The 18375-nt window shown below is 37.2% G+C and overlaps 2 protein-coding genes across 2 annotated transcripts in view; both read right to left on the bottom strand.

The window, feature by feature from the left end:
• Positions 1–6781, bottom strand: part of vapb (VAMP (vesicle-associated membrane protein)-associated protein B and C) — a 33899-nt gene extending 27118 nt beyond the window's left edge. The window contains exons 1-2 of the mRNA XM_068315959.1: positions 6547–6781; positions 935–1087 (exon numbers count right to left, since the gene is read on the bottom strand). Coding sequence (XP_068172060.1) covers positions 935–1087; positions 6547–6604 — 211 coding nt within the window. The 5' untranslated portion in view covers positions 6605–6781. The remainder of the gene's footprint in view (positions 1–934; positions 1088–6546) is intronic.
• A 1504-nt stretch (positions 6782–8285) lies between these two features.
• Positions 8286–18348, bottom strand: rab22a (RAB22A, member RAS oncogene family). The gene is made up of 7 exons (XM_068314509.1): positions 18051–18348; positions 16607–16686; positions 15836–15917; positions 12816–12887; positions 12300–12406; positions 11930–12039; positions 8286–11610 (listed from the first exon to the last, which is right to left on the bottom strand). Exons 1-7 carry the CDS (start codon positions 18084–18086, stop codon positions 11513–11515), a joined length of 585 nt encoding a protein of 194 aa, XP_068170610.1. The 5' UTR covers positions 18087–18348; the 3' UTR covers positions 8286–11512.
• Positions 18349–18375: the final 27 nt, after the last annotated feature.

Here is an 18375-nt window from a genome sequence, read left to right as displayed (position 1 = left end):
ACACTTCAGATAGATAGAATCACCAGTGCAGCTTTCCCATGGGTATGATGTGCCTTTTTCATCAACTTAACATGTGCCCAATCTGAACAGTGTCTGAAAGACAAGAACCCACAACCACTTGTTATCACACTAAATAAACTGCTCTCTGCTTTTGATCTGCCTTCTCCCTGAAGGCAGACTGGACAGGAAAAGGTAACAGACAATCCACGTTTTCCTTGAGTGACTCAGAAATCCTATACCCATTTTGGATTCAAACCTGTGACCTTTCTCAGCCTAACAGGGGGTCAAAATTATTGCGACTGACAGAGAAACCCAGTGACAGTTTGAAGTTGTTGACACCAAATAGGGAAGGTTGTAAAATGAGTCTTTGGTTGTAAATGGCAGAGGTGGCTCAGAGTAGAAACACTAGCCTCCGACAGGCTCTCTGTAAGAGCACTAAAAATGAGGCCTGCCAAAGACAAGTCAGGAGAGGATGAGGGATTGCAAGGTAATGGGAGAGAGCAGTGTATGTATGTATCTATTAAAAAAAAACAGGTAAGTATACATAACAGATAATCTATTAGCAAATAAAATAATACTTCAGTCATATGAAATGGTGTCAGGTGTCTTTGCTGTAGAAATGAAGCTAAATAATGAAAAGAATTTTCTGTTTCAATCGCAGTCTATCTAAACAACACATGCCCATTACCGCCTCCTTCAAGCTGGTTACTTTTATGTATCAGGACACAAAAGAACAAGAGGTATAAAAAAAAGAAAAACTTGAACTATTAGTTATCTGCAGTAAATGTTTGATTTTAGACTTGATAAAAGAATTCATCTGATGTGTTCCACATCTGATGTCAAGTTATGTTCTTAGTGATTGACTAATAAAAACTAAAATGACTTGAAGACAACTTCCAGAACCCGTATTTACTCCCACTTCCTTCTTAATTACCTGAGACGTTGATTGAGGTGCCGGCATCAATGATTCCACTGTTTGGCCGCACACAATACCGGCGCGGCGCCGTCGTCTTCACCTTGAAACATACATTCCTGTCTGTAGGGTTAGAGAGCTTGAGATTTGTGGTGACCACATCTGAGAATGGACCTGGGAAGAAGAAAGATAATCCAACAGTACATTAGTACAAATTATTACAAAAAGATTATGCTTGCAAAACACTCCTGTCAAGTTAAATAGCAACAAATTAAATGAAAAGTCATTGAAACATTACAGAGATCAATTTTAATTTAGATTTTGGGCATATTTAGTTGTGATCTCACTCTTTATTATTTGCATGACAAATGAGTAGAGAAATAACAAATGTACAAAGACTGACAAAATATTTACCAGATATGTAAATTAAAAAAAACTTGTGACATGTGTGAGACAAACTGTCACAAGGTTTAAAAATAGTAAAACATAGTGACTGTCAACTAATCATAATGCATACAACTACCTGTACTAGTTTTATGCATTAGTTTTTACAAGTACTTTATCCACTACTGTAGTAACAAAAAAAATCACACCAGAATTTTTAAATTTAAAAAATAGACAGCAAAGCTCTGTCAGATACAGCTACGAACACTTTGTCACAATAGAGAACCAAATATATAAATTAATTTGTTTAAAATGAATAAATGCCCACAGCTGCCGGAAGGGGCTGTTAGGTCACATGATGTGAACCTCAGCCTTCTATTTCACTGATTGGACTGGTCATTACCAAATGAGGGGAGCTGTTCTCAAGTTAAGGACTGTAATATCCATTTATCACACAACACCCAAAGACTTTACACCTAGGTAGAAGAGCCTGTTGAGAATTTAATGTAAATATATCAATACAAACTAAGGCATCCATGTGTTGATTAAAATAACTTGTCTAATATGGCTTACAGTAAAGTAGAGCTTTCTGCATCATTGTAATACAGACAATATCTCAGTGGGGCTCTCAGAAGGCCACATTTATTAAGCAGCAATGGCCAATAATGTAGAAACTTTTTAAAACTAAAATCACTTCAAAGTAACACTGTGCTCAAGTTAAAATATGAGTTTAGATTAAGTGAGTAATCCCTCTAAAATGTGTGGTTAGGTTACAAAAAAAATTCACTGGGAAAGCCAATTTTCAAAGTTTTTTAATCTTCAGTAAGATAAAATTGTATTTGTTTTTCCTCCCACATGCATGAAATATTTGCATTTTAACCGTAAATCCTCTCCCAAACCAGGTTTTCATACGCCATTGTCTTAACTTCAGTAATTACACTGACAGCAGCTCCTTTCAATTAGAGCCTAGGTGTTACTGTTGGTCACAAAATTATATGGTTGATGAGACAATAATCAAACCACTGACCAACCAATCAGAATGCTGAAATTCTTTGGTAGGAATACTGACTTTTAGGTCTGCTTTTAGATCATTGTCAGACAACTGTATCTCATCACACCATTACTATGATATATATTTTATTTCACTGTTCAATTATAAGGAGAACATAATGAACATGTTGCCAGATAGTTTAACTACTGCCCTGTTGTTTTTTTACCCTGCTGAATAAATTGAAGACGAGCTAGGATTAGTCTAATAATCAGACTGAATGTCTGTTATGTGTTACGTCAGGAAAGTTGATATTTTATTAAAAAGAAAAACAAAAAAAAAACCCATGGGCAGAAATTCAGAAGTTCACAGATATCTGAAAGCTTCAACGATATTTACTTCACCCCTATTCAATGCCCACCACAGTAGCAAGAAGAATTTAACACTTTGGTCCATCCTAAAATGACGAATGAGGTGAGTGAATTTCCACTTTGGTGTCGGGTTTTCTTTTCATTTTAGTGCCAATAACATTAACAGAAAACTAAAATCTGTTGAAAATGAGAGCCCTAGCAGAAGTACAGTAAGAAATGTATAACCACATGCAAACCAAATTTGGCTAATGCATTGACTTTGGAGAAAGCCCAGGTTCTAACGGGCCTTCATTGATATTATTACAATGTATGGGGAGCATAATCACTGGTACCCCAAATTTACGCCAATAAATTCTACTTTATTTATTACATCTGTGTGCCCTCATAAAACCACAGTGTTAAATGTCATTAATTTACATTTGTTGTTTCTGGCACTAGACCGTCTGCTTGACAGGGCTCTCCACACGCTGTATAATGAAATGCATCCAGAATAGCTGACTGGCGACCATTAGTCACTCCTGTGTTTCCAGGACATCTACTCACAGCATTGCTAATTCATACTCAAGAAAAGTCCAATGAAGGATGAATGTATGACTTCCCAAACTTGGCAAATACAGTGCCAATACCACATGCCTTGGATCAGTCAGGCTTATGGAAACTAAGTCTCGTTTTGGACCTTTGTGGTACCAATTAAAAACCATTAAAAACAAACACTATTCATAAATTATGTTACTTTAACACAAGTCCAGTTTTTTGCAACCAATGTTTTTGTGTCACTTTGCTTCTCAATAACTCATACAGCCAATGACCTGCCAGTACTTCAGCAGACATATACTGTATATGGTATGTTGGTTGATATGGTTTTTAAACACTGTATCAAGCTGAGCCACTAAAGATTCATAAGGAAAAAAAACACACAACTCATGACTCCTTTACTTTTGACAGAGATCCTACTGTTGGTTGAACAGTTTCCAGTTACCCAAATAACATTTTAACTTGTGGTTTTTGGCTACAAATAAAATCCCCAAAACTCAGCGAGGCCAAATTTTTTTTAACTAAGTATAGTTTTCAAAAATAAAAACCCACAAATTAGGTCACAACAGTAGATATTATTAAGAGCAAGCCTTTGCAGTTGAGAGGGGTACACTTCCTGTACTTGAAAACATGGAGCTATTTCACAATTAGCGCATACCCAGATTCAAGATAAAGTTTCAGCTCAGCAAACATCCAGGGCAACTGACGCTTCCCTTCCCCTTTGAGCAAAGACAGAGAAGAAATTCAGACCCTAACTTGGCTTGCCTTCTAAAGGCTATTATTGAAAAAGACTCACACCACTGACCACCCGTCACCTGATCAACTACTTCCTGGCAGTTTCTCTGAATACTATTCAACTCTTGAAAACCACAAACTTGAGTTAAAAACTATTATGAAGAGATCATGTTTGATTCACGGTGAGATTTTATGCTAAAATGAGAACCTGTGACTTTTGTTAATATTAACTTTGACAAAGTCCAGTCCCCAACATTTAGACTATTTGGCCCACATTTGGTAGAAGACGTAGACTTACAAGTGGATGCCATCAGACCTGCAGTCTATTTCTTTAAGTTTCACACGGCATGCCTGCATATTACGTTAAGTCTGAGTAAAGGCATGTGATTTGTGTTGAGCAAAATGAGAGAGCACAATGTTCCTTTTGTTTAGTGAAAACACATGCATAAACATCGTACGTACATACACACACGCATGTATGTATGTACGTACGTGTGTGTATGTGTGTGTGTGTGTGTATATATATATATATATATATATATATATATATATATATATATATATTACATACAGTAAATGCATCTTCTGACTGCTCAGCATGTGTGGACCACACCTCACTTGTAAATCACTCTTTAAGGTACGTTAAACAACGGACAATCATAGCAACAGTATATTTGATTCATGGCAAGTTACCAGTTAAAGGATGAAGCTGGTGATATATGTTTTGCCTCTCGCCAGAAAAACACAAACTCCAGAAAAACCCAAACCGACAAAGAATTAATCATATTGACAAGTCCTGCCTGTGTAGCCAACGCCTGACATAGCTTATTCCCCTAAAACAATTACTATAAACTAGGCAGGGACCTCAAACATATGCCAAGGTAGCTCCGTTTCCCCATAATGTCACTGCACCTAAAAACAATCGCCCCATGACAGGTGGACCTGGTAAAGCAACTTTATTGCCATAAAAACATGGCCGTAAATTTGGAATCACATTGATATTATTAGTTTGTTAATCATTTAATAAAAAATAATGTACTAATGGCAGTTTGTCTGGATCAACAATATTATGGTCCCAGATGATTATCTTTTTTGATCACCAAAATCTGACTTTTCTTTGACTCATACCGTCCTCAAAAAATTTCATTCAAATTTCTCTGTATAATTTTGATCAATTTTATAAACAGACATTCAGACAAACAAACCAGTGCTTGTAAAAACTTCACCTTCTCTATTAACATTAACATGCATACAAAATAGTCACAACATTCTCAGTGTCTATTACCTATTTTTCTGTTCAAGAGTTATGTATTTAAGAAAATACTAAAGGAAGTTATTGATTAACCAAAGTACAGTCATTCTTACTCATACACACAGATAGATGTAGACTTATCAAAAAAGAACCTGATTAATACACTGCTTTCAAATCCAGCTTCTGTTGCTGTCTTCAAACTTATTTGAGGTGATTTGAGGTGAACTTGATATGTCTTAGAGACACAAAATATCAATTATCTGCTTTTGTCATTACTGCTTTATATAAAATCTTGTTGTATTACTGCTTATATAATATACAGCCTCAGTGTATCAGAGTTCACTTCACTGCTATCAGCAACACACAAGTTGTGCAAGCATAAAAGAAAAACATATAAATGCGCTGAATAGATATATACTCTATTGATCCCGGAGGAAATCAGTGCACGTAGCCTCTAAAAAAGTACACTGTAATCGCCAAGTAATTTGTGAAATGAATGCTCAACAACACTCCAAAATGATTTAAATTAAACGCGGTAACTTAATGTGTTTTTTTTTTATCATACATAAAAAAATTAGTTTGCCATGATAAAAACAAACTCATAATAAAATTATAACAAAAAATTCTACTACAACAGGAACACAGTGGTTTAGAACCTAATAAAATTATTAATTTTGAATTAACCTCTTCAGTAATTAAATCAATAACGTGTAGTATTTATGCAACATCATTCGGGCCTAAAACAACGTGACAGTTTGCAGGCAGAAGCCATGGTTCATTAGAATGTTTTTAACAACAATGACGCTTTCATCGGGCTTCATACCTGTTGACTCTTGCCTATACACTCGTGGACGTACAGAAACTGAGCTGTCAGGCTGTCCAATGACATCTGGCCGACCATCGAACGGGCAGCCAATCAGAGAGCGACATGGAGTTAGCTAGCTAGACATGCTAAGGATGTAGCAGCTTACGTGTACTGAAATCTAGCGAATTATAAAGTCAGCAAGGTTGTCACAAATGTGTTGTAACTGATATTTCCCACATTGTATGTTCTTTGTTTATTGTACCTGTAAGCTGCTTTAAAAGCAGCTGTTGCGGCACAATTGTGTGACAGGGCCTGGCTACTTTAGCCCTCGGAGGCTAATCCAGCTAGCTAACCAGCTAGTTAGCTACCGAGCTGTCAGTTGACCTGTCGCTGTTTCATGTTAGTCTCATTCCTCTGAAACTGGAATAATACTCTCAAGATGGAGATGTGTGTGTGTGTATCTCCCCAAGTTCTTGCTACCGAAACACTGTGTTGCCCCAACCTTAACCCTGCAGAAGGAGCCAAGCTCCCCCCTCCCGTCCAAGCCGGGCCCTCCCCTCTTACCTCTGAATTTTAGCTCGTGTTGAGGCTCCAAGAGCAGAACCTGTTCCGGCCTGGCCATCTCCCAACAGCTGGAGCGGGGTTATCGCACTGCTACTGTTTCTGTCGGTAAGCCCCGTGCTAAGAGATGTCCGAGTCCTGCGTCCTCAGTAGAGTCCTCGTATCAATGAATTAGCTGTGGATCTCCTGTCACCCCGGTCACTGGTGCTACTCGAGCTACTAGCGGCTGTTGTGATGCAGCAGGAAGGGACTGAGAGACAGCCCGGTGACGTCACTGCCTCTGCATAGCCATCCGGCGGGAGGGTGGCGGCTAATGCCTGGGCGCACACCTCTGCTGATCACAAAGTACAGTACAGTACATCACCTTCAGTGATCTCTTTTATAATTGGCATTCTTTTTTATTTTTGGTAAATCGGACTGTACTTCTTGTGTTTCCCACTAATACATACTTCTACTAATTTGAAGTTTTCATTGAAATACAGATACAATAATACAATATCAACTGGGGATTATGTTAATTGTTAGTACAATGTCAATGTAATTTAGGCAGTGTCTCGTCATAGGTTTCCCTGTTTGATCCTAGGCTATATTGTTTCCACACATCCCCGTATATTTAAACCTGTAAGAACTAATTTTATAATATAAAATGGGTCACGTAATTTCACGTTCTAATTACCCCATGAAAAAAACAGCCATGAATTATTTTTGATTCTGTCACTAACAAAATATGTGACATTTCTTTAAACCCTCTCTTTAATTCAGCCAGTTTTAGGGGGGGGGGGGTCTTCTTTTTTTAATATGTGCCCTTCTTGTGTTTTAATGACTTTTTTTTAAATTTCCCCTAATATAGAAAAGTGCACCTTGGGCTGACTAGAAGATATATTATACAGTTTATTTGAACTGTAAGCATAAATCATTTTAAAATATTATATTCATGTTACACTTGTAAATAAAAAATGTAATGCAACTAATGTATTAATCCAGAGGCTGTAATGTGAAGTTTCTCATAATGACAAAGAGAAATTAATATAGCACAACAAATGATTAAGTACTGTAATAGTAATTATTGCTCTGTGCATCAGTAAACTAGAACAAAACTAACACCTTGGCACACTTTAGCATTTAATACAGAATAGAATTTGATCAATGTTAGATTACAGCATCAGCACAAAGTAAATAACCATGAAACACATGAAAATGTCTTATTTCCTTGACATGATTCAGCTTAATGACAAAATTATTCTAACAGAAATACACCAATGAGTACCTTTCAACGACTTAACGTGTCAAGTTGCATTTCATTCTCTTCTCTTTGTTAATGGAAGGCCATGTGACATTTCATTGTAATACTGATGCCTCAAATACTCCCTAAGTTAAACACATGTAAAAATTTACATCAAGATTTATTATTAAAATATAAAATCATTACATGTTTCATATTTTCAAATTATCCACAATGTTTTGAAACGATGAGCCTCAAACTGTTCAAGCACTGGATACGATTAGTTTTAAACCTGCTGGGAGTTTGGTTGTGAACATGTGTTTTGCTGTCTCAGTGTCACGAAGAGTGCAGTGAAAAGCCCTCTGCCTGCCAAACATGCATCTCAAGTGTCACATCTAAATATATATATATACTGTATATAATCGGGTCACTTCTTTCCAACTGAGCAACACTAGCAATCTCTCACAAGTCTGTCACTGTATTCCCCAAGGAACTAGATAAGAAAATGACAAACACAATATATTTGTCAATCTTTTATTAGTAAACAAATTGACAATTCCCTTTTTTTACATTTGGAAATACCCGGCAAATAAGTGTCATCAGGCATTTTGTTACAATCAACATGAAACATAGTATAAAGCTAAATATGATTACTACAATGCTGATGGAATTACTGCAAACGGTATACAAATATATTAAGGTCACACAGCTAGCTAGAATAGAATATAGTTATTAATTTGTGTGCAATTTGGTGGTATATATCTACACTGAAAGGTATACATAATATAGATTAATAATATTCCCAGGGCCAGCCCAAGATGATCAGTATACTTCAATGAAAATTTATATCTACGACATCTGTTGTCCAAGATGGAATACAATGCAGTTCATTATTAACACATTACAATTTATGTGACTAATGTTTTAAACTGCTATATTACATCTACAGTGAAGATTAATTATGATGTAGTAACATGGCTTTGATGTTATTTGGCATCACGTATTCTTTGTAAGAATGCGATCTGAAAAACTTCAAAATAACACATTCAAAAGATGTCTTCAGCGATATTCAGAAGATATCATTACAAGACTATTATTTTACTGAGATAATAACAAACTGCAGAGTTTCGGCTAGAATTAAGGGCCAATTAGTAAACACAGTCAAACTGCTGCTTTCAAAGCCAGAGTGAGTCCCTTTTTGATACAGCTGTAGGCTGTGAGCTATATTAGAGAGTAGCTAGAGTTAGTGTTAGCATAGGGTGAATTATGAAAGACAGCAGCGAAAAACAAAATCCATCCCCAGCGGATGTTTTGACCTACACTGACCTTCTGGTTTTTAATAGATTTGGTTGTGATGCCTACTTGCAACTACGCACAAGCAAAATTATCATTGAATCAACATAACATGGGATCAATACGAAACCCATTATCTTCATCTCTTTGCAATAGCAGAGAAAAAAAAATCATTTTTCCATAAATATGTGGTCTACTCTGTGAACACATTATGTAACTAAGTGATGCAAGTTTGACATCACATGACTGATTTGTTAAATTAGGTCACATTTTACCATTGTTGTAAAACAACTATTGCACTCCAAAGGAAAATCCCAAAGAAATAGGCGGCACTGTTTAGCACACAAAACACCAATAACAGATTTAAGACACTTCAAGGCAAATACAGTGGCTTACAATGAAAATCACACAACTCAAATTTATCAACGTAGTGTAATTAAACCCTCATCTGTGTTCTTGGGCTTTTAGGGTCTGATAAGTTGTGAACAGGCATGAAATTGCACAGAATTAACAAATCTGTAGGTTCTCATGAGCTCAACTGTCAGGGAAGTTCAATTAGGCTGATGTAAGAGGAAACTGAAACTACTGCAACACAGGGTAAGAAGCCGTGCTGCAGATTTGAATACATGTCAGAGGATGAAAGAACCCTGATGTCGTGCAGAGAACAAAATCTGAAACAATAAAATACCTGGAATTTATAAGAACGAGACAAAAGAACACCAGAAATTAGACTCTGGAACAAAGCGAACAGTAACCGAAAGCGAAATGGTTCATCTTTAGGTCATCACGTCGACAGAGTGCCACATATAATTCTGCACATATTAACATTCTACAAAGGGGGAATTTATGCTCTAACATGCAAGTTTCCACTGATTGAGCTCGAGTTTCCAGCTCATATTGCCTTCATCGGAGGCCAGGTAGTAAAAACAACACGGGTGCTGAACTGGTGCTGATTATGTTAAAAAAAAAAAAGGTGAGATGAAAAAGACAAAGAATTTAACAAAACCTCCCAGATGCCAGCATAACCGGTGAACTAAAGCACACAATTGAGGACAAATAATGCCAAAGTATTTCTGAAGTCGTGAGACGCCCAACCACAAACATTGTCAAGATTACCTCAATATGTTTTCATTGAAAGTGTCTGTGAGTTGATCACGTGAACAGCTTTGATGTTATCATATGACATCATAACCATTCTCATGCTGCAGGTAACAAGCTATCTCTATGCTAAATTTAGCTTAGGTTATCTTAACATAAAATGTGTGTTATGTTGTAAAGAAAATTTTCCATTGTACAGTACAAGGGGTATATGGTGGACTATTTCCTGTCTGGGATCAGTAACTTCCTGGAGTCTGGAGAGCTGCTCAGAGGCAAGAAATGTTCTGACATGTGAAGTAAGTACTTGTGAAGTAAAAAAAAAATTTTACACTTTTTTTTTAAACACATGAAACAAAAAGACATAACATTTTGTTACCTTTGAACAGTTTCCAGCAGTTTCCAGAGACTATAATCTGTTAGATTAATCACAGCTACATGTTTACCCTACAGACATGAGGTTGACATAAATCTTCTTGTTTCACCTTTGGTAAGAACATGAAGAAGATAATTTCCCCCAAAAATGAAACTGCTCCAAAGGAAGTAATCTCTCTTATAACCCTGTGATTACAATTCACATCAACATGCGGGGTTTTTTATCTATATTTTGTGAAAAAAATGTTTATGATTGCAGTGATCACACCACAAAATGTACATTTAGTTCACACAATCCTTCTTGCTGGACTATGAATCAACAGAACTTCAAATGTCATATCAAAAATCAAAATAAAGATGGGAGATTGTTGCTATGACTCCCATAACCTCCTTCATCAAAATCATTTCATTTTGTTGTCATACATTGACAGTGTTGATGGATTCTTCACAAAGTTCACAATGTTCTTGGAGAGATCTTCCAAAAAAAATAATAAAATGCAATAACTTAAATGGTAAGAAAATAAAATTTCAGTTCATGTCTGGTTGAAGGACAAGAGATCTGTACAACTTTACAAATACAAGTAATATATGCAGCATTAACCTGTCAGTGTAAAGCTCCTCCAATCAAATTAGGGCTACACTATAATACACTGAGCAGAGGTTACCCCAGTGGTGGAAGCTGGTACGATTGCATGTATGGGTGTCCTTCAATTACACATCAGTGTGTTAATGCAGGCATTTTTGTCAGTGCCCAGTTCGCTGAAGTGTTTCTCATCCAAGAATTTTTCAGACCTTTCAGACACTTTATGATTTGCTGCTGTTGAATGCTGGAAAAATGCATTTGCTCTGGCCATCAGTTTGTAAATGCTGCACCCTAGTGTCTGTGAATAAAGGGTGTGAGGTGGCGGTAAACTGATGAAGGTGGGAGCAGATTAAAGATTAGAGATTAGATCACTGGTTCTGAGGGGAGAGTTACTGAAACCATCAGCAGCACGTCCTGCGGGACTCTGAGGCCTGACGTCCCAGTTTGAAAGCTTTCCCTGAAGTTGCTCCTGCTGCATCAGCAACAGGGATGCGTTTGCCTAATGAGAAACACACATTACATGTATTACTTATATATTATAATATTATATTATTTTGTATTCTAGCGATGTCACTTTCATGCTGACATTTCCTGCAATATACTGATTTAATTTATTGGTGTAAAACTCAAAGATTATGAAAGTTTTAAAATTATCTTAAATCTTTTTTCAGTGTAATGAAAATATAATTTACCTGCTTTAAAACACAAATAAAGGGAAGACAATTATCTCAGTGTTGTGTGTTGCTTAGTGTGTCACAGTTTATCGGGACCTAGAGATTTCTAGGCTGGGTCAAAAACTGCTAAAGAAACACACTCACTTATCTCTATAAACACCTCGTTGATGTTAATGGCATTCTTGGCACTGGTTTCAACGAAGATGGCATGGATGGAGTCGGCGTAGTCCTTGGCATCTTTCTCTGGCACTTCTCTATAAACACATGAAGCATGTTAAAATTATTAGGCTGCGAAGTGCAAATACATGCTCTGATTTCATGCATTCACCGATAACCATCAAATACATTCCTACACTGATTATATGAAGGATTTCCCAGTTTCACAGATGACCAAAAGCATGTATGTATCTGAGTGTTTACCACACTAAACCAAACTTTACTGCAAACAATCGTAAGGACTTAAATAATGATACTGCACACAAGCATTGTTGTATTATCTGTAATAGAGGTTCACCTGGCATCTGAAAGGTCACATTTGTTTCCAGCGATGGCCACCACTATATTAGGAGGACCGTGCTGACGCAACTCCTTCACCCAGTTCTTTAGAGTTTGGAAGGATTCCTGAGGAGGCAGGTAAATGAACCAGTTACACGACAGGCACAGAGTATCTCTCAGGAAAGCTTAAAGGATTCCTTTTACATGTTATGAAATGTGCTAATTTGCTTTCTACTAGAGCTGACTGTTTTTACAGGTCGCTTTCACACTCTATTCAGAATAAAAAAGCAACATATAAAAGATAGACACGAGAGCTTTACACATGCAGGAAAGCAGATTCTATTACCTCCAGATACAATCAGGTGAATGGTTATAGCTACTGGCTTCAAGTTGCATTTACCTTACAGACATGCGAGAGTTATTCCAGTTTCTTAAAATACTTGAAACATTAACTTTAGGAAATAGATATATAAAACGAACAAGGAAAAAATGTAAATATACAATAAGTACTTATTGGATTAGCAGTCAATAATACCTCTTTTGTGATGTCATAAACAATGATGGCAGCAGCCGAGCCTCTGTAGTACATAGGGGCTAGAGCACGAAACTGTGGAGAGGCAGACAGACAGCAATAATGAGTACCGGACAATGTTTGACAGGGAAGAGATGTCTGTATGTCTGTACACCATTCAACCAAACCTAAAACTAGATTCTATGATATTCTGACATTATATTTAACCCTTAGCTCATGTGGTAGCGAGGCAGTGACACAATAACCCAACCTAAAACCAGTTACAAAAATTACAAAGATGAAGCCATGTATAATGAAATGTGTTGATCAGAGTCAAGTATTTAAAAGATCTGCTTTACGGACAATCTGTCCTCTTAATCTTGATTTCCTTCCGATCTCTAATGTTTGGAATTTAAAAGGGACAAAAGTGAGTTTTGTTTTTTTACTTTCACTATCAGCAGAGATAAACACGTCTTCTAAGCTTTTCTTGGAATGTGGCTGATACTCTACTGACACAAACCAGGGAGATTTTTTTTAACTTGATAATACTAACTGTAAAGGACACAAAACAGAGAATAATTGAGTAAAAACGACTCCACACACCATTTGACGACACCAAAGATCCACTCAGCCAAGTGGCTTCATTTAAAGGGGACGTCTTTCCACACAGACCTCACACATGTGGTAGCCATCAGCAGAAAGATGAGCAGAACGTGTCAAAAACTTTTAAGAGTTTTGGTGTTAATGGAACATTGTACATTTGATCTCCAGCCAATAGGTAATAGGTCCCGAGCCACACGTAATCACAGCAGCATGTGCATTTCTGAACCCATCTGAGAGGCCGGCGGTTCTTCATTTTGCCAGGTTTTGGTGTTTTTCCTGATGCAATAATTTCCAAAGCTTGTTGAAATTTGGCTCCAATAATTCTCCTGCTGTCGTTACATTTTAAAATACATTGTTTATAGCAATGCAAGTGGCATGACTGAAATATCTCGATGGCTGTTAGACAGACTGGCTAGAAATGTGGAACACACAGTAAATCCATTGTGTTCAGAAGATGACACTTAGGTGATCACCTAACTTTTGTACCACCATGTGGTTCACATTTTCCTAACAATTACTGGATAATTTTCATGAAGCTTGGTTCATGTTCCCCTTCAGTTTCAATTAGAACTGCTTCGGAAATCCCTTATTTTTCCAGCAACCTTTAACAAAAATAATAAAACAATGTGTCACATATTAGCCCAGTATATTTAAAAAAACAACAACCCATGTCTCACAATGTCTTTCATTGGGAATGGACCTGCCTTCCCGCCAATTCTATTTTCCTTTACAATACCATGGAATAAACTATCCATCTTGGAGTGACACCGTTACCTCAGGAAAGCACACATTCCACATAATTATAGTTGTTACTAGCCCCGAGTCTGCCAACAGGAATCCAACTTGGGATGTTTGGCAGAAGCACTGAGGAGAGCGCCGTCTGTTTCACCGGCTAGTGTTGGGCTACACCGCTACCAGTCCTGTGTGGTCTATCTCTGCCATAACCCACAGAGCAATCAGAACCAGGCCAGATGTCTGGCCACACAGCGCTTCAGAAAACAGCTCCGGTGATGCCCGGCAAGTGCAAATTAATTGCAGAAACCACAAGCTGTGTACACACTGAAAGGAACCTTCCTATTCAGCGAAGACATGAGGTTCCGATCTCTTATTTTGAGAAGTAACAGTCAAATCAGGAGGTCTGATTGGATCTGCTGACAGCTGGGCTCACATGTATTTGAAAGGCCTGTGGACCATGGATATCACAGAGCTTTCCTTCCCTGGTTTTGATGTTTCCCTCTCGATGTTTTTTATGAATTTTGCCAGCTTTAAAAAAAAAACTGTATTTTTTTTAGTTTGATAAATGTAAAATGGTTAGATGTGTTTCTTTGTTCAGGAAATGCACAGTACAATTGAAAATACTTTTTACGTGAATCGCTTTTGGATTTTGTGTCAACGTTATTATCTCGTAATTTGGCTTTTACGAATAAACGTGATTTTACAAATCAAATCTCTCTCTCTGTCTCTCTCTCACTATTTTTCTGCTGCGTATAAAAACACAGTTGCATTTAAAACCAATGAAAGGAATGCTGCTGCTTTTCCTCCATAGATGTGAACCTCTTGGCCACATGGGAGTGAAAACACAGATTTGTGTGACATGAAATGGATGATAAAATAGAACGGAAGACAACACAAGAGAGTAATAATAGGGAGGCTGCTGCCAGGAAGACAGAAGACATTAATAAACGGGTAAAAAAAAGGAAACATGGGGTTACAGTGACTCTTTAAACACAGTAAAAGCAGATGCCAGTGGCCTATTGTCCCATTCAAGGCGGTGAAAAACCTGACACCTCAGGGGGAAAGCGATAACAGACAGGGGCCATCTAATCTCACATCTCTGAGGACAGCAGGAGCAGGGATTAGAAAAGAAAAAGGCATACAGAATAATGGAAATGCGTGGAAAGATAAAGTAAAGACATGCTTGATTTTAATGCTGAACAAACAAAGAAAGTAGTTCCTTGTGCTCCAACAGTCTGTCGCTGAGTGAGCTTCAACGCTAAAATAGAGCAAAGACTCCCTCAGTTTAGATCACATATCATCTGGAATAAGTTTAAAACTACAGTATTTGAAATATTTGTGAGTCAAATACAGAATTTATTATCATCACCATTTAAACTTGGGGAGGGGGACTCCTGGAACAAGAGCAGTGAGGAAAATAGGTTATTATTAGTGAAAGGATGGTAAACACTGCCCCCTATCGGTGGTAAAGAATAACTACACCATCTACTTTCCCCCAGGCTGATTCAGGGAGTGGTGCCACATGCGCTCTCCCACTTCCTAGAAAACCACAAGTGGAATCAGTGCATTTATGAAGAAGTCCAATAAAATTGATTACTCATACTATCAAATCTGTGTGTGTTTGTGGTTTGGCTTTATAAAGCCATACATCAAGTTTACAACCCATCAGTCTGTTGTGTAACGTAAGAAATACAAATGTTACAAACCCGTTCCTGTCCTGCTGTGTCCCAGATCAGGAATTTGTGCAGCTCATTTTGGTATTGGACTGTCTTGGTCATAAAAGATGCCCTGGTGAAAAAAATAGACCCACAGTTGATTTACTGTGTCACATTAAAAACGGATTCATTCAGTTTTTCTCTTTGACAATATCGAGACATAGTTAATAGTCTAAGAAAGTGAGAAAAACAAACAGACACCACTTCATGTCATCATTATCATCAGTAGGTTTGAAAACCCTTTGTCTCCCAGCTTCAGAAAGACAACATTACAAAAAAAGTCCATCGAAAGGGGCTTAATTCTAATTAGAAATTAAATGCCTGGCACGATCTACAAAGTAGTGTTTTAGAAATATTACTTTTACTGTAAAAAAACCCAAAAATGTCACGGAACAAAACAGAAGTAACCTTCTACATCCCGCTTCTAAGCTAGTGCTTTGATCAATGGAAGTAGGTCAGAGCATTAGCTTTGATCTTTGACCTATGAAAGTAGGTCAGGGTAAAATTTTAAATTCAGGGGTGTCGCGGGATGTTGCCGTCTCTGACTGCATTCGTTCTAGTTCCATTTGTGATTACATGTAAATATTATGTACTGTACATGGAATTAGGGAATCGGCTATGACTTGTTTTCATTCTTAAATGATTATCTAATAATTGCTCTAACTTAAGTCATGGAGTGTGAGAGAGAAACTAACTGAGAAATGGATGACACACTAGCAGGTATTCAATTAAATTCTAGTGTAGAAAACAGCTCAAACCTACCCAATTGTTGGATTGATGTTTGGGTCAAAGCTGTCCTCCACAAATCTCCAAACAATACTCGACTTCCCGACACCAGTCTCCTGCAGAGACAGAATAAGAATGATGTGTAATAAACAGTCAGATGTCACTTGTAAAATCACAACAGAAAACATTCACTGTAAATCTTCCAAGATATTTGTGAGCTCTTCTGAGGTATCTGTCTGCCTCCTGTTCCAGGATATTGTTCACATTTAATATAAAAGTTGATGAGGACACATAAGTGAGAAAACCTATGACAAAAATCCATTAATGGATTTAGCCTGAGAAACCTGAGATAATGTTAGTGACAACATTCGTGATGAGTGGGGCATGCATAAACATGATTGTGACTATTTTGCTCCACCAGAAAAGACCAGTTGTGTTATTTAAAAAGTTATTCAAGGATTATGGCTACAACTACAAATTGTTTGGCCTATTTACTGTATATCACATTTTGACCATTCTGATTCTGGTATTTCAATTTTCCCTCCATGAAGGCATCCACTACAGCCTGGATGCCTTCATGGCAAAAAAAAAAGGACACACATACAAAAAAGTGCTATAAATAATCATACATACATTTGTCCTGCTTTTTTCCATAAATTACAGAAACAAACATGAAAACTTCCCTGAAAAAACAAATGCAAAATAATTTTCAGGATTTCAACCCTTTAAAGGTCATTTGTAATGTCAGAATTATATATGATTTATTACAAAAAAACATTAAATGTTCCATAAAGTGTATATGGAACATATACTTAGATACATCAAAACAGCAGCAAGGTGTTGTCTAATTTATATATGGGGGGAAAGGCAGAGCGAAATATTGATGTATGATGATTTAATAGCTGATTTCTGTACGTTTTTGGCACTAAGGTGTCAAAAGGGTGCAAAATGAATTATGGAATATATAAAAACAGTCAAACAGTCAAAGACACCGGTTTTCAAGTTCTTGCAAACAGTAACAGCGAAATCAAGAAAAAAATTAAGTTGAGAAAATGCCCAAAAATGCCCCAAGTGGGCAAAAGGGTAACTTGAAGAAACTATTTGAAAGATAACTTGACGATCAATGCTGATAGTGATCTCTGGTTAATGCACTCGATTCTGGTTTTATTAGCAGGTGATCGAGAGACGTAAGGAGCCACGAATGATGCACGAATGGAAACGTGAATAAATGTTCCAGTGTAAAATAGTAAAATAGTAATAATAATAATAATAATAATAAAAACCAGTAAAGCTGTATTTGATGTTGGGATGTGTGTTATTACTGACGCGATCTCAGACATCATCACACTCAACTGATGTAAACAGACTTGTGTGTTGTTGTGGTGCAGCCATGTGAGGTCCCTGTGATGCCACAGGTCCAGTGAGACGAACAATGTGACAATAAAAAAAAACAAAAAAAAAACAATGAGTGTGAACTTACCCCGAGGAGACAAACTTTTAATTCTCGCAGCGCCATATCGATTCCTCTCTTCTAAAATGACTTGATAAACACCATTGGCAGTTTTCCTTCCCTGCTACCTCTTGAATACTCTGCGGGGTGTTTATTAGCGATTTAATTTCATCGTAATCACAAGCAGCCACGTTAACAACTCATGTGTGGTTGTAGATGTTTCTCTTAGTCCGTCGTTAAAGCCATATTGTGATTGTTGTGAACAGCTAGCTAGCTAACCGGGAAGACTCCGAACTACTCAGGCGCCATCTTGAACTCGGAGTACAGTCACGTGACTGTTCCGGTTCTTTTTGTT

Source organism: Antennarius striatus, chromosome 5, assembly GCF_040054535.1.
Source record: "Antennarius striatus isolate MH-2024 chromosome 5, ASM4005453v1, whole genome shotgun sequence".
In the NCBI taxonomy this organism is placed as follows: domain Eukaryota; kingdom Metazoa; phylum Chordata; class Actinopteri; order Lophiiformes; family Antennariidae; genus Antennarius; species Antennarius striatus.
The sequence above is the reverse complement of the archived record's forward strand: the minus strand, read 5'-3'. Positions and strand labels throughout refer to the sequence as shown.

Bases quoted from the DNA above. Each gene is read 5' to 3' on its own strand.
- rab22a (XM_068314509.1), bottom strand. From the start codon at position 18,086: ATGGCGCTGCGAGAATTAAAAGTTTGTCTCCTCGGG. The intron at 12,888-15,835 runs GTTTGTAACATT...GCCTCTCCACAG, and splicing joins ACACAGCAGGACAGGAACGG to TTTCGTGCTCTAGCCCCTAT. The intron at 12,040-12,299 runs GTGAACCTCTAT...ATGTGTTTATAG, and splicing joins TGTGACCTTTCAGATGCCAG to AGAAGTGCCAGAGAAAGATG.